General features: G+C 40.0%; 1 protein-coding gene across 5 annotated transcripts in view; it reads right to left on the bottom strand.

The window, feature by feature from the left end:
* EDA (ectodysplasin A) overlaps positions 1-17,637 on the bottom strand; it is a 413,848-nt gene extending 396,211 nt beyond the window's left edge. For 3 of the 5 annotated variants that reach the window (XM_054544688.1, XM_024241143.2, XM_054544689.2), the window contains exon 1: positions 16,487-17,637. In XM_054544688.1, the coding sequence (XP_054400663.1) occupies positions 16,487-16,882 (396 nt within the window). In that variant the 5' untranslated portion in view covers positions 16,883-17,637. The remainder of the gene's footprint in view (positions 1-16,486) is intronic. The other 2 variants (XM_024241141.3, XM_024241142.2) reach the window with 1 other exon arrangement.
* Positions 17,638-18,188: the final 551 nt, after the last annotated feature.

Below are 18,188 nucleotides of genomic sequence, written 5' to 3'. Positions count from 1 at the left end.
TAAATAATAAAATAAAGGACTTGACAGAGAAGTGAAATATGATTAGAATAAATGTGTCCCGTTAAATTTTACAACATGAAGGTCACTGGTGAGCAAGCACAAACTCTTGGGAGGAGGACACAGAAGTTAAACCACAGGATGATTAGGTATCAATGAGTGGTTAAAACATAAAGACAGCAAGTTTATTCCACTCTTTTCAGAAGCTTAACTATTTAGAGAAGTAGGAAAGGGTAGTTTTAGGAGGATTTGGGTCAAAAAAGGTCCCCCCCAAAGATGAGATGTGAGCATGACTACATGCTAAGAGGAAAAAAAGACGTTTGAGAGAGATCCAAGATACAGGATAGGAAGAAAATGACTAAGAGAAAGGATCATGAGATAGTAAGAGGGGAGAAGATCCAAAGCTCAGATAAAAGGACTGGTCTTGAACCAAAGGAACACATTTCCTCTATAGAGACAGGAGCACAAGAGTGGGGGCAAATGGAGTAAAATCCATAGGTAGTATTATAGTGAGTGAGGGGAATGGATTTGCAGGTGATGTCACAGATAGTCTTGATTGTTTTCAGCGAAGTAGGAATCGGGTTTTAACAGCTGAAAGTGAAGTATGTCTTAGAGCAGGAGGTCTGAAGACCAAAGTGAGAGTACAGAATTGCTGCTGAGTTCAGAAAATCAAGCTAATTCAGTCCACAGAAAGAAAGATTGCTAGGTCACTAAGTATCCAGCAGAGGTTGGGGCCTGAATTTGTAGTGGCTGTAATTGGTTATTCTCTGCAGTCCTATTCAACAGTCTTTCATGTAGAACTGGTAAAGCCAAATGGTAGGGCTAATCCTAGACTGAGGTTTTGTTAAGGCAGGGGGACCTGGGGACAGAGAGTCAAGAGACTTGAAGTAATTGCAAGAGGGCGATTGGAGCAATGGGCCAAAGGATATAGACTGTAAGACAAAAAGTCAAGCCAATCCCACACGAGAATGTAGGTTGGTTGACCATACATCACATGGTTACTGCTCTTTGATTTTACTAGGGTAGTAAGCAGAAGGACTTGACCCCTTTGGCTTCTCTTGTGGGATACGGGCACCTAGATTTCCTATTACACCATCCAATAATGGAAAGGGACTACCCCAAAAAGAAACTGCAATGGTATTAGGAAATGAAAGCTAGGTAGCCAATAAATGACAAATAAACCACAATTTCATATTATAAGGTAGCATACTATCACAAGAACTATTATAAGAGGATATATAGTTATAGGCCAAATAAGTAAGGTCCATGGGCTCTAAGCCTTTATCCAAACTCACCCTTTACTCTACTCCACTCTACTACTTCCAAGTCTTTGCTGATGCTGCTAACCACTGCCCAGAATGTTAATTCCCAATTTCAGCCTTCTCTAATGTGAGGAACTTATTTTATCTTTCTGTCTCCTACAATGCCAGGTATAGTGTCTGGCATATCATAAATGCAGATGTGGTTCAGATGAAATAGAAAAAATATTACTAAGGGTTAAGCTATTAGGAAAGGCTTCACAGGAAAGTATAACATTTAAGCTTGTCCTTAGAGACAAAGGAGTATTCTACCACAAAAAAAAAAAAGAAAAAAAAAAAGATTTTAACAGGGGGAATGACACAGTGGCAATGAAGGTAGGAATGTGCAGTAAGAAAACCAATCTATATATAACTGGGGGTTCTTGTTGGAAACAGTACATAATACTGGCAAGCCAACACTGATGTAGGTCTTGAATTTGGCATCTGGACTATATTCATTAGGCCAGTGATTCTCAAGGAGCGGGGTGTGGAGCAGGAAAAACTGAAAAAAAAATCATAAGGAATTCTTTTTTTTTTTTTTTTTTTTTTTTGAGACGGAGTCTCGCTCTGTCACCCAGGCTGGAGCGCAGTGGTGCGATCTTGGCTCACTGCAACCTCCACCTCTCAGGCTCAAGCTGATTTTCCTGCCTCAGCCTCCCGAGTAGCTGGGATTACAGGCGTGTGCCACCACACCCAGTTGATTTTTGTATTTTTAGTAGAGACGGGGTTTCACCATGTTGGTCAGGCTGGTCTCGAACTCCTGACCTCAGGTGATCCACCCACCTCGGCCTCCCAAAATGCTGGGATTACAGGTGTGAGCCACCGTGCCTGGCCAGCATCAGGAATTCTATTTAGCTGCAATGATAAATTGTTAGTGTTTGAAGAGAACTTATAGATCACCAACTTCAATCTCCAACATTTTACAGATGAGTAAACTGAGAGCCAGAAAGGTGAAATGACCTACCTAAGGTGAACCAACTTAACTAGAAGAGAATAACTAAACGCAGACCTGGGACCAGTACTACTGTATCCCAAATTCCAATCTAGTTATCCCTCTACAACTTGTGGAAATAAATTGTCAGAGGGCCAGGCTGAAAGAAAGCATTTGTAAATGCAAAAAGGGAGTATAACATAAAAGCACGATTTGAAAAAATGCAGTACCATTACCAACCCCTGTGAATTTATGTCAACAGACAGGGCAACTATATGGAAAATATAAGGTAGTAATTAGAAAAAAAGTTTTACATAATTAATGAGACAAAGAGACAGATTTATCAATAAGTCCTCTAAGAAATAACCAAAAGACTTTATATTTTTCACATATATTTGTGTTTGATCCTCAAAAAGACAGTGTGAAGGAGACAGGGAAGGTACTGTCGTTCCCATTTTACAAATAAGGACACTGAAATGTGCTAGTTGGTTAAGAGCCAGAACTTATTCCAGTATTCTTTCTACAACCTCCAGGATAATAAAAATATCCAAAATAGACCAAAATAAGCATGAGGCACTCTGGTTTAGCAGGTGGGAGCCAGACTTTGTGAATGAATAGGTAAAGTCAGGGGCTGAGAAGAAAATGGGTTAACTGGAAATGTAAGAGTGTAGTTTATGAAACAGTAGTACCACTTGGTCTTATGTCTTGAACTATGAATCACATTTCTCCTAGAAATTAAATGCTAGAATTCTAGCATTTAATACTTATATGCAAACACAAAGAAACACAAGTCAGTGTCTCCATTTTCTCCCCCTCCCCTTCCTTGACTCCCTCACACAGACAAACACAGACACGTATATAACCACAACCTTGGCTTTTCCCTAAACCTTTATAATTTAGAACACCGGCATATTTTGCACTATACAAGACAAACAGAGAGAGTCCTGACCTTAAGGGCTTCCCCACATTTACACGTTTAAATGAGTTATTGTTAAAAATACAAACAAGAAGGTTAGGGAACTTTGATATATGATGGGGGTGTATGGGGTTTGTGACTTGAAAAGAAACTTGGGTATGGAGCCTCTCGTGACCTGGCACATGAGTTAGAATCTGAAAGCCAAGAAGTTGAGGTACCTTCAGTATTCAGGGAGAAATGAATTCCAAAAGCATTTTAAAGGTAAGGACTTGCTGTGTTGAGGAAATCAAGAGGTATATAGCAGGTCAAAGTGGAATATGAATACTTGTTATGTGGAAGGCTTTTAAAGATCTGAAGGAGGGAAAGGAACTGAGGAAGGAAGCTCTAGAGTCTAATAAACTTTCTGTGAGGGTGCTTGACCTTAAGCAGGGCTCTGAAAGCAAAGAAGCCCTAGTGACAGACTCCATTAATAATCACCAGATCCTTAAGGTAGCATGATAATCCTCACAATCAATGTGTACAACTATATTTTAGAGTCCAATATTAGGGGGAATGTTTCAATACCTTAAGATTCACTCTGGTATTTAATTAAAAGAGTACAGTTAGTGTTGTAGGTATAAGAGCTATAAAGGAACGTAACACTCAGTCTCTGTCTTCAAAAACCTTCACATCAAGTTAAGGAAACAAGAGCACCTACAACACAGCACAGTGCTGAATGAGGAATTTAGGGTGCTGGGATGGATAGATGGGCAAGGAAGAATGCACCCAAGAGTTAAGGTTTAAGTTGAGCTTTGAAGGACCTGGAGGGGTCCAAGAGACAGGTTGGAGGAAAGAACATTCTTCTTTGGGGGAACAGGTAAACAAAAGCCAGAACGTGGCCTGTCAGTGGACCAGTCTGGATAAAACAAGATTCAAACAGAGAATAAAAAGAAGAGTGACAGAGTAGTTCAAACCTAATTGCAAAGGGGCTTAGAATGCCAGTTTAAGAAGTCTGAACTTTATTCTACAGGCAGTAGGGAGATATCAAGGTTTCTGAGGAGGAAGTGACATAACAAAATAGCTCTGGAAGAAAAATAATCTAGATGAGGTGTATATATGGAATAGAGAATAAAACAACTCTCAGCTACACAACCACTGTAGGAGTGAGGTAATAAGGAGCTGAGAGTCACAGATTTTCATTGTTGGGAGGCACCTTGAAGATCATCTAAGCCAAATACAGCCAGAGTGATAGCAGTGGGACTAGAAAGAAAGGGAGTCATGCAAGAGACATCATGAACAATATAAACCAACATCACAAAGTAGGAATCAACTTAACAACTGATTGCTATATATAGGTAGCAAGGACAAGGGAGAAGTAAAAATATAATGCCTTCCAAGTTTCATGCATAAGTGATTGAGAGCATGAAACAAGGGTTTACTTTTGTAAAATTTGGTGTGTGTGGTGGGAAGGGGAAGAATGAAGATAAGTTCAGTTTAGCTTACTAAATTTGAGATGTCAGCTGGGAATCCAAACAGAAACAAGCTGCACCAAAGGATTTGTCTAATGTCATTAAGGATGAAGTAGGTTTGTGCTCCTTCATTGGTTCTGTTAGCTGAATCTGTCTTGAGGATACAATCCCCCTACTAGCATTATCTTATACCAAATAGGGACTCAATGGAGTGGGGGTTGAGTCGAAAGAACTCCTGAAATATACTCTTTGCCCTTCTTTCCCTCACTGTGACTAGTTGTGGCAGGTATTAAGGTCCATCCTTACAGAAGAAACCCTCAGAGTTTCCCCAACATTTAGACTACATAGCAAAAGTGCTTTCGCAGCATGCAATTTTTCTAGGTACAGAGCCTTGTGGATTGATCCAAAACTCTTACTCATGTTCAAGCTTTCATTGTCCTTGTAGGCCACTGGTGTGGCAGGATGAAGTAAGAATAACAATCCACAAACCACAGAATAAAATTCAGGAGTAATTTCTTTTTGAAAATCAATTTCATTGTGGCTGTTTGGTTTCAATCCCTGCTATATGTCATCACGCCAATAAAAACTACTCTTCATCTCTGAAGTGCAGGCCCACTGACAGGTGGATATACATGGAGAAAATTACTCAACAGCCTATTATTTTAAAGTGGTTTCAGCAGCTAGCAGCAAGAGACGTCCCCAGGAAGCCACAAGAGACAGGAAACCACCCTCCTTTCTTGGCTATTCCAAGCACACAGCACTGTCATCTGGCTGAGGAAATGGCAACTGAAATCTAATCCCTCTCTCCCCAGAGTTTATGAATTGATTTTCCAAATGGTATTCCACAGTGGTGTTCATTAAGCATTCACTACCACCCAAGCTCAGGTCTAGTGGTCTTCAAAAGTAGCTTCAGTAACACAGGTGATACAGACCTAATAATCTGTAACAGGGAAGCTGAAGTTAGGCATGGGGAACCAAATCTTATCTTCTTTATGCTTTTATTTCTTCCTTTAGAGCAGTACGTTCTCAAATGGAGATGAGCATCAGCATCACCTGAAAAACCTTTTTATAAACCATATATGCCCATGGTCTCACTCTAAAGATTCTAATGATGTATGTCTGGGTGTGGCCAGGGATCTGTGTATCTTGAAAAAGTTCTCCAGGTAACACTAATATGCATCCCTGGTTAAGAACCACTGCCACGGATGATCTGTATGATATATTTTAACCCTACAATTCTGAAAAACATTCTAAGTAGGATCTGGGAATAGCTAGCTAGCTATTTCTATCAGAGAGAATAAGAGTAAGAGGCAGAGAGAGAGGCAGGGAGGCAGAAAGGGAGAGGGATGTAGAGAGGAAAAAAGGGAAAGCGAGGAAGACAGAGATGATTCTGGGCCAAGATTCTTGATTACTGCCCACTCTAGTGCAAGTACCTATTGGGTCCCACATGCACCCTAGGTTCTGACCATACTAAGCCATTCACAATTCCATAAATCACAGAGTCTCAATTTGCAGTGCTTGGCAAAATCACCCATAGAGCTTTGTCAAATTATATACAACTAGACTCCCATCCTTGAAGCTTCTAAGTCAATTGATTCTGCACTGGGACCCTGGACACATCTGTTAGAGGGATAAATCTCTGAAGTAAATCGAACAGCCTTGAAGATTCTCTTCCTCTAAAGACAGGTATCATTCAGAAACAACCAACGCCTCTTACACATTTATTCACCATCTTCTATGTGCCAGACACTTAAAAAAAAACTATTTTATATAGATATAATTCACATACTGTAGAATTCATCCATTTTAAGTGTACGATTCAATAATTTCTAGTAACTTTACAGAATTGTGTAACTTCATGATATCTCTTGCATCATTTCCTTTATTTCGTTCCACTGCTACAACCCTGGCTGTGGTAAATCAGTTTTAGAATATTTTCATCCCCAGTAAGTGCCCTTATGCCCATATTCAGTTAATCCTAATTCCTACCCCCTGCCCCAGGCATCCACTAATCTAATTTTTGTCTCTATATATTTGCCTATTCTGGACATTTCATATAAATGGAATCATACAATGTGGTTTTTTTGTGACTAACTTCCTTCACTTAGCATAATATATTTGAGGCTCAGCCATGTTGTAGCATTATTCATAATTCACTCCTTTTAATGGCTGAAAAATATTGCATTGTATAGAATATTATATCACATTATACCACATCAGACATTGGAGCTGTTTTACTTTTTGACTATTATGAGTAATGCTGCTATGAACATTCAATGTAGAGGCTTTTGTGTGAACATACATTTTCAATTATCTTAGGTATATGCCTAGGAGTGGAAATGCTGGGTCATATTGTAACTCTATGTTAACTTATTGAGGAACTGACAAACTGTTTTACAAAACAGCTGAATCATTTTACATTTCCACTAGCAATGTATGAGAGTTTCCATTTCTCCACATCTCCACTTCTTATTGTCTTTTTCATTATAGCCAGTCTAGTGGGTGTGAAATGGTATCTCACTGTGGTTTTAATTTAAATTTCTGTAATGGATAATGATGTTGAACATGTTTTCATGTATTTATTTAGCCATTTGTGTATCTTCATTTGTGGTAAAATATCTGTTCATATCTTTTGCTCATTTTTTTGTTTGGTTTGTCTTATTATTACATTCCAAGAATCCTTTGTAAATTCCTTTGAATATAAGTTATTTACCAGATATATGTTTTCCAAAGATTTTCTCCTAGTCTGTTGCATTTCTTTTCATTTTTCAAGGTTTTCTTTTGAAGAAAAAAAAAAGTTTCTTTCCAAAATGGTTCATTTCTTTTTTAGACTATGTGTTTGGTGTCATATCTAATAAATCTTTGCTCTCCAAGATCTTAAGGATTTTCTATGTTTTCTTCTAAACATTTTATTGTTTTGGTACTTACATTTAAGCCTATGATCCATTTTGAGTTCATTTTTGGGGTATGGTCTCTAGTGAGTATCTAAGTTCATCTTTTTTGCACGTGGATATCCAATTTTCCCAACATCATTTATTGAACAGGGTATCTTTCCCCAACTAATCATCTTGGTACTTTTATCAAAAATCAATTGATTATAAATGTAAGAGTTTATTTTTGACATCTCAATCCTGTTCCATTGATCTATATGCCTGTCCTTATGCCAGAACCAAACTGTCTTGATAATAGTAGCTTCATACAAACTAGGTTTTCTTATTCCTGGATGTACCATGTTCTCTTTCATCTCCAGGCCTTTGCACTTGCTGTTCCTACTGCCTAAAACAGTCTTATCCTAGATAACTCTTACTTACTTTTTAGGTTTAAGCTCAGAAGATGCTTTGTCAAGAACATGTTCCTTGATTTCAAAAGTCATGGTCAGGTACTCCTCCTTAGTGCTCTAGATCATCCTATGATTAACCCTACCATTGCTTTATGAAATTGTATTATATGTGCCTGTTCACTTGTCTGTATGCTCCACAATGGCAGGAATCCCCTCTAATCTGTTCAACAGCTGCATCTCCATTGTTTTGTACAGTGCATAATACACAGGAGATGATCAATAAACATTTGTTGAAGAAATGATAAGCTGATTCTGCTTCTAGTAATGGAAGCAAAAGTAATTTGGGCTAAATTTCCCGCTTAAAAAAACACAAGAAAATTGGGGCAAGATATAAACGATATATGTTTGAAGATATCTGAGATCTAACTAAGTAATGCAATACTATAAAGCCAAAATGCCGGATAAAAAGAAAACTGAGAGAGGCTGTTTTTCTCCTAAGGTCATTGGCTGATATAGTAGAGTCAGCTGAGAGAAAGAGAGAGAGAGGAACTTCTGACAGACTCATGAAGCTACAAGAACAAAAATTGGAATTGAGGACCCTTCAAAGAGGGAGAACTCCCAAGGGAAAAAAAAAACCAAGCTTTGGGTTTCAACTTAGAAAGCATAAATACTAAAAGGAAGGGTAAGTCAACCTTCACTTGGATTGAAGGGCAGCTTTAAATTATCTCAGTCTCATATTGAATTAAGGAGATGTGAGATTGCTAGTGTCTCTAACCACGTGCCATAAGTGAGTATAAATCCTTTCTAGATAAAGATAAAAATAACTGAGGTCTCAAACCATCTCTACTATAATCTTTCATATATAGTGTCTACCATTCAATCAAAACTAACCAGGAGAAAGGTAAAGTGATAAAAAATTAAGACAAACAATAGACAATAGAAACATACCCTCAATGACTGAAATAATGAGTAATCAAATGAAGATTTTCACATAATTATGGCCAGTATGTTAAAAGATATTTTGGCAGAGTTTGGCAGAGAACCAAACACTATTTTATAAAAAGAACCAAATGAAAATTCTAAAAATAAAAAACATGACAAATAATATTAAGAACTCAATGAGTGAGTTTAAAGGGAGTTTAGACAAAGCTGAAGACAGAATTAATGAATTGGAAGTTCATTCAGGAAAATATCCAGAATGTAAGATTATAAAAATATGCATCCATGTGTTCTAGGATGCCTGTGACTTCATGTTTTACATGTAAGTCTTTGTTCCATCTGGAATTTATTTTGGTATAAGAGGTGAGATAAGGATACAGTTTTACTTGTCTTTTTTTTAAACCCCCAAAATGGCAAGTCAGTAAATCCCAATACCACTTATTGAATTAATCTACCTTTCATGGGAGTCCTTTAAATAGAAACTTCTCCATGCACATTTTAAATGGTCCAGTTGATACAAGTTCTATATATGGTTTATAAAATTCCTATTTAAAACATAGTTCCAGAAATAGCTATATGATTGCAGACAGTTATTTAACCCCTCTGTGTCTGTTTCTCCACATGTAAAAATAGAGACACGGCAGTATCTACCTTGCATTGTTCCTGTGGAGATTTTTTGAAAATAAAGTATGTAGATGCAACTGTCTCAAAAAAAAAGAAAAAAGAAAAAAAAGAAAATACCCAGAATGAAGTATATAGAGAAAAAAAGGATAGAATACAGAGAAAAGTATGTAACAGACACAAAGGATGCTGAGAAAATGTCTAAAACAGGTTTTCTATGGTCTGAATGTTTGTGTTCCCCCCAAAATTCATATGTTGAAATATCATCACCAATGTGATGGTATTTGATGAGGCTTTTAGGGGGCAATTAAATAATGAGGGCAGAGCCCTTGCAAGTGAGATTAATGTCCTTATAAAATAGGTCCAAGGAAGTGCATTTATCCCTTCCACCACGTGAGGATACAGCAAGAGTGTGTCATTCTATGGATCAAGAAGAAGGCACTCACCAAACACCAAATCTGCTGGGCATATTCATGGATTGGAAAACTGAATACCGTAAAATGGTGAGTTCCCTCTAAATTGATTTTTAGATGCAATGCAATCCCAATAAAAATCTCTGCACGTTTCTTTTTTGTGGAACATGACAAGCTGATTCTAAATGCAAAGGGCCAAGAATATCCAAGATACTTTTAAATAAGAGGAACAGGTGAAAGGAGTTGCTTTACCAGGTAATAATAAAGTCGAGTGATTAAGATTGTGGTAGCGATATAATGACAAAGAGACCAACAGAATAGAATAAACAGTTCAGAAACAATCTTGCACATATACAGGCACCTGATTTATGACAAAGGTGATGCTGTAGAGGACTGGGGGAAAGACAGTCCTTATAATTAATGGTACTGGATCAGTTGGATATCTATATTTTAAAAAATGAAGCTTAGTTTCTGTATCTTAGCATACACAAAAATCGACTTCAAGTGGAGTATAGACCTAAATGTAAATGTCAAAAACATAAAGCTTCTAGAAGATAATATGGGAGAGTATCTACAATTTCAAGGTAAGAAAATATTTCTTAAATGGGACACAGAAAACACTACCCATAAAGGAAAATACTAAAAAATTAAACACATTAAAATTAAAAACTTCTGTTCATCAAAGGATACCACAAAGAAAGGTAAATCACAGATTTGGGAATGGCTTACAACATAAAAAATACAAAAATAGTTCATATTCAGAGTATATAAAGAATTCATACAAATCTATAAGAAAAGGACAGACAAATTAATAGAAAAATGGGCAAAAAACTTGTATAGGCACTTCACAGAAGATATGCAAATGCATAATAAACATGAAAAGGAGCACAACCTCATCAGTCTTCTGAGAAATGCCAATTACAATCAACAGATATCACTACAAAGCCACCCACCAGAATGGCTATGGTTAAAAAGACTGGCAATACCAAGTGTTAGTAAGAATATGAAACAACTGAAATTCTCATACATTGCTGGTGAAAATGTAAATTGATACAATGACTTAGAAAAACTGTCATTATCAATAATGCCAAAAATATGCATCCCCCATGACCCAGCAACTCCAATCTATACAAGCAATAGAAATTCAAGCATATGTAACCAAAAGACATGTACAATAATATTCACAACATCAGCATCCATAATAGCCCCAGACTGGAAACAATCCACAAATTCATTAAAAATAGAGTAAATAAACTGTGGTATATTCAAGCAATGAAATAATATACAAAAATACAAATAAATGGCTGGGCATGGTTGTTCACATCTGTAATCCCATCACTTTGGTACACTGAGGTGGGAGTATTGCTTGAGGCCAGAAGTTCAAGACCAGCCTGGGCAACATAGAGAGATCCTGTCTCTACAAAAAAATTAAAAATAAGCCAGGCATGGGGGCATGTGCCTGTGGTCCCAGCTACTCAAAAAGCTGAGGTTGGAAGATCGCTTGTGCCTGGGAGGTCATGGCTGCAGTGAGCTGTGATCATGCCACTGCACTCCAACCTGGGTGACAGAGCAAGACTCTGTCTCACACACACAAAAAATACAAATAAAAAACTACAGCCACATGCAACAACCTGAATGGATGTCACAAAAACAGTATTGAGCAAAAAACACCAGATCCAAAAGAATACACAGTTTGATTTCATTCATATAAAGTTCAAAATGAACAAAACTAATAAACTAATCCAACTAGCACTATGTCAGGCACTATGGAGAAAGATAAAAAAACTAATCTATGATGTCAGAACTTGAGAGAGTAAGGAGGATATAGTGATAACAATAGGGTATAAGTAGGAGTTGTGGCATATAGTAATGTTCTATTTCTTGACCTGGGTGCTGGTGACGTGAGTATACTCACTTTGTAATGATTCATCAAATTGTACAAACATGATTTATACTTTTCTGTGTGTGAGTTATACTTCAATAGAAAAGATTTTTAATAAAAGAAAGAAATGAAATGAAAAGCTAAGTCCTGAGTATTTACAGAGGAGTCAGATAAAATGGTCCTCTACAGGCAAGGTGGTTTCTCTTGGTAATGTTCTTGAGAATTAAATGGCTTCAGAGGTTCTTCACTTTAAAGAGATCTTCTCTATAAGGTAGTTACAGATAAATTACAGATTATTTTTTCACAAGATCTAAGATAGAAAGAAAGATATGAGACCTAAAAGCAAATAAAACAAAACATCAAACGATATATTACAGGAAGCTTTTTACACCATTTTAGAGAGAAGGTGTGAAACTGGGAGACTGACCACGTGGTTAAGGCTCTTCTCCATTTCACTTTCTAATTATTCTAGAAATCAGTGAAACATTTCCAGTGGAACTATTTACTCACACAAGCATAGCTGACAGGTCACAGGCTTAGCAAGACCTGAGGAAAACAGGCCTGTTATAGAAACAGAAAATGTCTTTGTTTTATATAAACACCTCCAAAGTCCCAAATAATATTCAACTCAACAAGTATTTGAGTACAGTAACTGTAACTAGCACTGTGTCAGGCATTATGGAGAAAGACAAAAATGAAGGCAGATTTCTAAGGAGCTCTAATGTAAAGACATAAAATGTATTTGAAAACAAGAGCAATAACAACTAAAGAATGATTCTAAGACAGGATACGATGGGTGGGTTGCAGCAGAGTTAGTGAGAGAGAAAATGCTATGGGAATAATGAAGCAAGTTGATCAAAAGTTCTGTATTTAAACCCACAGTAAAGGTATTTTATCTAGATCCCACCTCCCTAAAAAAAAAAAAAAAAAATCCTTGGATTTATTCATTGTGCTCACCTTGAATCACCTCAAATGATTCCTAGTTATGTTCTTGATCGAAGAGCCTTAACACAGGTAATGTCAACTCTGGATACACTAATGGTCTATCTAGTTATGTCAAGCAATGTTTTGTAGAACTTTAAGGTTGACATCTGTGACATCACTTCAAATAATTAGGAACATACTCCAAATAGCCCTAACAGTTCTAAGTAAATCTGTATTGATCTACCCATAATTTTGACTATTACTTGAGACAATGAGTTGAATAAGATACTACCTTTATTTGCCTCCTCTTGAAAATAATTTTTCAAACATTAAAAGGTGTCTAATACTTAACATTGTGTCTGGCACAGCAGGCTGTCTATTTATTGAACTGGATTGTTACGTTACACCAATATATTAATCATATTCATCTCGCTCATGGTTTGGTAGACTTTGATCATATTCCTCCTTCAACCTCTTTCTATCCAGACTGAAAACCCAACTAGAAAATCCCTTCATCCTTTTGATCAATTTAATGGGGTTTTTGAGAACTTTTATCAGCTGTTAGGCTTTTCTTGAGGAGCAGCCACCAGAATTTCCTGTCTGATTGTAGAAGCCAATCTGCTTTTGATCTTGTACATGGAAAAAATAAGTGTTTTGTAAGTGTTTTGTTTTGTTGTTTTTGACACCCTTCCTGATGATACCCACTACATTCTTGGCCTTTGAGGACCACAATCACAACTGGCGCAACACCTCCACAGAATGATCAACAGTGATTTTTAGTTTTTTACTCTGACAATCATATTACTATATATTGTCCTAATTCAGACACAAATAAGATATCCCTTGCTCTGGAGATAATCTCCACCAACTATCCAGACAAATCTCAGCTACTTGGTTGCTCCAGCTGAAGGAGATGATTGATTACGGAAGGTCTGATGTGACTCTCTCACTTTATCATCAGCAAGTGTGTCCCCACTGGGGAGACTTCTCTAACATTTCACATGGAGAACTGTGCTGATCTCTCTCCTCTGTATCCTACCTGCCCTAACTTCCTTGTGTGCCCTGCTTAAAAAGTTTTTAAATTGAGAGATGATATACATACATCTACAGTGATTTCCAGGTCCCTTTCTTGAGTCATAACTGAGAGCCCAGAGCCCATCATCTCATAAGTATGGATAGGTTTACTTTTGCCTGCCTGCATGAAGTGTCTCTGACTGTTCTGCCCACTTGGTCTCATGAGAGCTTCCTGCAGTTTACTCTCATCAGCTTGCCTTCACTCCTTACAGATAAACTGGTAAGAAACCTGAATGTACTGCCCGTTGAAGGGTGTATATTTCTATCTTTCTTCCTCTCCATCCCAGATTTGCTGTAACAGCAGTTGTTTGTGTTTAAAAACTAAAATATAAAAATATGACCTACGTGGCCAAATCCCACAAGGCTGTTTACTTCCTTATTTACCGAATCAGAATCTGTCAGCACAATGTAGAATTCTGAGTGTCAGCAGATACTGAAAATTAAATGTCCCTGTAAAGCCAGCAGAGGGTGCACCAGGGCACTAGAAATTTTACCCAAGCTTGTAGCAGTATTAATTTAATACCCAATCAACTTTTTTAAAAAGTTATTTTTGTATACTAAAACTAATATACAAGATAAGATAAACTTAAGTTGAACAACTTAAAATAAACAAGTTGAATTTGGGCTAAAATTCCTTCAAAGTATACTCCAAATCTGAAAGTGAAGTTCAGGAAGAATAAGGAATACATGGTTAAACTTACTGTGGTCAAAATACAGGTAGAGTAGAACAAAATGATGCAGATCTGAGCCCTCTACTTTGCAAAAGTTCTAATATGGCGCTCCATCTTGCTCCCTCGCAAAAGGTCCCAGGAGGTAGTTGGGGGAATGGGCACCCAACTAGGAGTTAAGAGAGTAACTATCATCCCAGTTTTGACTCTAGTTATGTGACCTTGGGCAAGTCACTTTCCCTTTAGGGCCTATGTTTCCCAAGGGAATCAAACGAAATGGACTCATATAAGCCCTTCATAACTCTAGGAAACTGATTCCAATTGATGTCAACAAATGTAAAGAGCTAGTATCCTTGCTTCTATTGCTCAAAAATATTAAAACAGAAAGAATAAAGGACAGAAGATAGGAAGCTGTGTTTAAATCTAGACAGAACTATTTTAGTGCCACACAAAGGGCAGGTAACTAAATGCCATTATACACCTGTAAGAGTTTCATGCCATCACAGAAACCTTACAGTACAGCTGTTCTGCTAATCCTCAGTCTATAAAAATGGCTCTGTCCATCCTGAATGCCAAAAAGTATTGGCCAACATTTGATTAAAGAAGTTTAATTCTTTCATCTTTTCACAGAATATCAATGTTCAGCTGCTAAATACTTCTACTGGGCATTGGGGTGTGGGGGGAGTGGCAGCAGATAAATAAAGGAGTCAGAATCCTAGTTAATTATCGTTTAGCTACAATGTTTAAAGTTTCAAGTATGAGAAGCATGTCTGCTGATTATCTTCTTTGATAAGCTGTTATATAAATTGGAATGTGCTAGTAAGACATTTTAAGGCTCAGGGCAACTTTACAATGCACATCTTTTTTTTTTTTTTTAAGTATCAGTCCTAACATTACAGTATTATCATGAATGTGATGTCTCTATCAAGCGTACCACTTTAGATGGGAGGTCAAAGTGGCACAAATAATGTTTACAGAGTTGTGACAATGACTCTGGATGTGGCAGTAAATATAGAAGGCTTGGGTCCCTCACCTCAAGGAACTTATTTGTACAACTTGCTCTCTTCCCTAAGAGGTACAATTTTACTATTATTCTTTAGCCACCTCAAAAGGATCCTTGGATGCTTCTCCTAAGTTTCACATATGGCAACCACGACAATATTTACGTTAAGTGAACGAAATTTACTGGAATAAAGAGCTAGAAAGAATAGAATAGAAAACAAACACCAAAGCTAATAGTTTGCTTATTAGGGCACAAACACCATAAAGATTGCAAAAACAAACAAAACTGCTCTTGGGGAACTAGTCCTGAGTAATTATTCCATTGGCAGATTCCTGTTCTCAAGCTAGCAGTAGTAAAAGCGCTTCCCACCCACCCTTCCCACCGCACACCTACCCCGCTTAAGAATCAGAACCGGCATGCAAAGGGTGAGTTTTATTTCCATAGATTTTTTAAATTGCTGTTCAGAAGTTGTCTAGCAAGACGGCATATTTCTACCAGAATTCCTCAGGGGCGCTGATCCTCACTAGAACGCCGAGGACAATCAGTCTCAAATTGCAGGTAAGTGTGAACAAGCCCACGTTCTGGTCAGCGCACAAGGACCCGCGCTGAAAATGCGGTTAAAAGTTGTTTCAACGGGCGGGCGTGGAACAGTTATTACAGCTGTTTACAGCTCCAACTCCAAAGGGGAGCCTGCTGGTTCTGGCATCAGCTCTAGACACGAAAAAACAAGCACCGCGGGCAGAGAACCTCATCACAAGCAGAAGGGCCAAGCCGTTAGTCGGCCGGGGGGCAGCGCAGGCACCTCCTCGACGGGAGCGTCGCCAACTTTTCTCCAGGCAGCCCGCAGCCAGGGGCCGCGGGCGCGCGCTAGACTTTCCAAGTCAAGGGGACCCCAGGGAGTCTGGATTAGCTGGGCCAGGGACCGAAGACAACCTGCCCTGGGCAACCTCTCCCTTGCTCGCCTGGTCTCTCCCTGGTCCTGCCCTCTAAATTGGCTCCAGATTGCAGAGTGCTCCCAGGCCCCTGTGGCGGAGGGCCCTCGCCCTACCCGCGAGGGGAGGGGGCCGCCGCCGCCCCTACTAGGTGACTCACCTGGTGCCCGTCCTGGGAGTCAGAGGGGAGTGCGGCTTCTCCCGGTTCCAATGGCTGCTGCTTAGGTGACGGCTGCCCAAGGCGACTGGTGATGGGGCTGTCAGGGTCGAGGCCACTGAGGCTGCTTAGGGTGCCAGAGGTGCCAGGGGTGCCCGAGCCGCCAAGGCGGGACTCGGCTCCACGTTCCCGCAGCAACTCCGAGCGCAACTCTAGGTAGCAGCACAACGTCAGCAGGTGGAGGGCCAGCGAGAGGCCAAAGAAACCCAGGAAGAGCAGGCAGCTGTTCCCTTCGCCCGCCCGGGCAGGGGCCCCGCGACACCCGCAGCCCTGGCTCCCTCGCTCCCGTGGCGCTGCTGCAGGCAGGAGTTCCCTGCGCTCCACCTCCGGGTAGCCCATGGCCTCCGGAGACACCCACTCTCTTGAGGCCCGGGAGCCGCTGCGTCTGCCTCAGCCGTTCACGACCTCTGACAGGCGGCTACTGTCCTGCCATCGGCTGGGGGCTGCAGGGACCCGTTCCTGCGCGACGGTGGCTGGGCGGGACGGAGCAGGGAGCAGCCGCATGTGCAGCTCCACTCCGAGGGGTGGGAAAGGGAGGAGGAGAGGCGGGAGAGAGGGGAGGCTCGGCCCGCCGAGGGAATGAAGGAGGAGGTCCCGGCCGACCCCGCCCCATCCCTCAAGCGGCTGCCGGGATGCCCAACCACGGGGCCGCCAAGCCTTGGCGCCCCGCCCCGTGCCGTTCCAGCCGGGCCTCCAGCCGCGGGGCGGGGCCTGGGGGCGTGAGGGTTCGCCTCTGCCTGGCCGCCCCACCCAGCTCTTCCCGCTTGCCCCGTCCCAGTTGGTGAGTGGCGCTGTCGTTCATCCCTGGGCTCCGCCCCAGTTTAACCCTATAGCGCCAGTACGGGGAGGAAAGGAGGGGGAGGCTAAGAATTTGGGAACCTTGGAAAGAAAGTAGAGCAAAGAAAAGGAGGCAGAAACTAGCATTAATAGAAATGTTTGCAATTAACTGCAGTTGTTAATAACATCATCCAGTACTTATCTGTTGCTTCCAATCTTCAAAGCGTTTAACAGACGTTAAACTAATTAAAACAGCTCTGGGTTTGGAATGAAACCATGCCTGCTGTGTTTGCAATTCAATGGCTCGCCCGAAGAAAAGGAGACCCAGGAGCCTGGGAACTATGGGAATGGGTGGGACTCAAGCAGCCTCACTCCTGGAGTGACTCTGAAGGCTCAATCTAAGTAACAGAGAAGCCGCCCCATGCCAAGCGGAACTGAAATGATGTTGTCCCATGAAGGATAAAACAGTCTCCTACGATTTCTTGATATATTAATTAATTCAACAAATATCTATCGATCCCTGTACAATGCAGAAAATGCTGTATGAGAGCATCCACAGCCAAAATAGATTTCTTCCACTGCAGCAGTTTTGACTGGAGAACATATGCCTTCAGTGAGTAGACAGGGAAACCGAGGGCCAGAATGAAGTGGATTTGTACAAGTGTGGTCCACAGAATGGCCAGACACTACTGGCATCTTTATTTACAGGCAACTGTTCTGGCCTCTCCACCCCTCCCATCCTTCTCCTGGAGTACTCCCTGGGGGAAGTTCAACAAGTCAGCCAAATGTTCCAGATGTACACTGCTGCAACTGCAGCATCTTCAACAGCTGCACCAATCAGACACGGGTTCAGATAAAAAAAAAAAGT

The sequence above is a fragment of the Pongo abelii genome, chromosome X, assembly GCF_028885655.2.
Source record: "Pongo abelii isolate AG06213 chromosome X, NHGRI_mPonAbe1-v2.0_pri, whole genome shotgun sequence".
Classification (NCBI taxonomy): Eukaryota; Metazoa; Chordata; class Mammalia; order Primates; family Hominidae; genus Pongo; species Pongo abelii.
Note: the sequence above shows the minus strand (reverse complement) of the source record. Positions and strands in the feature narration are given on the sequence as shown.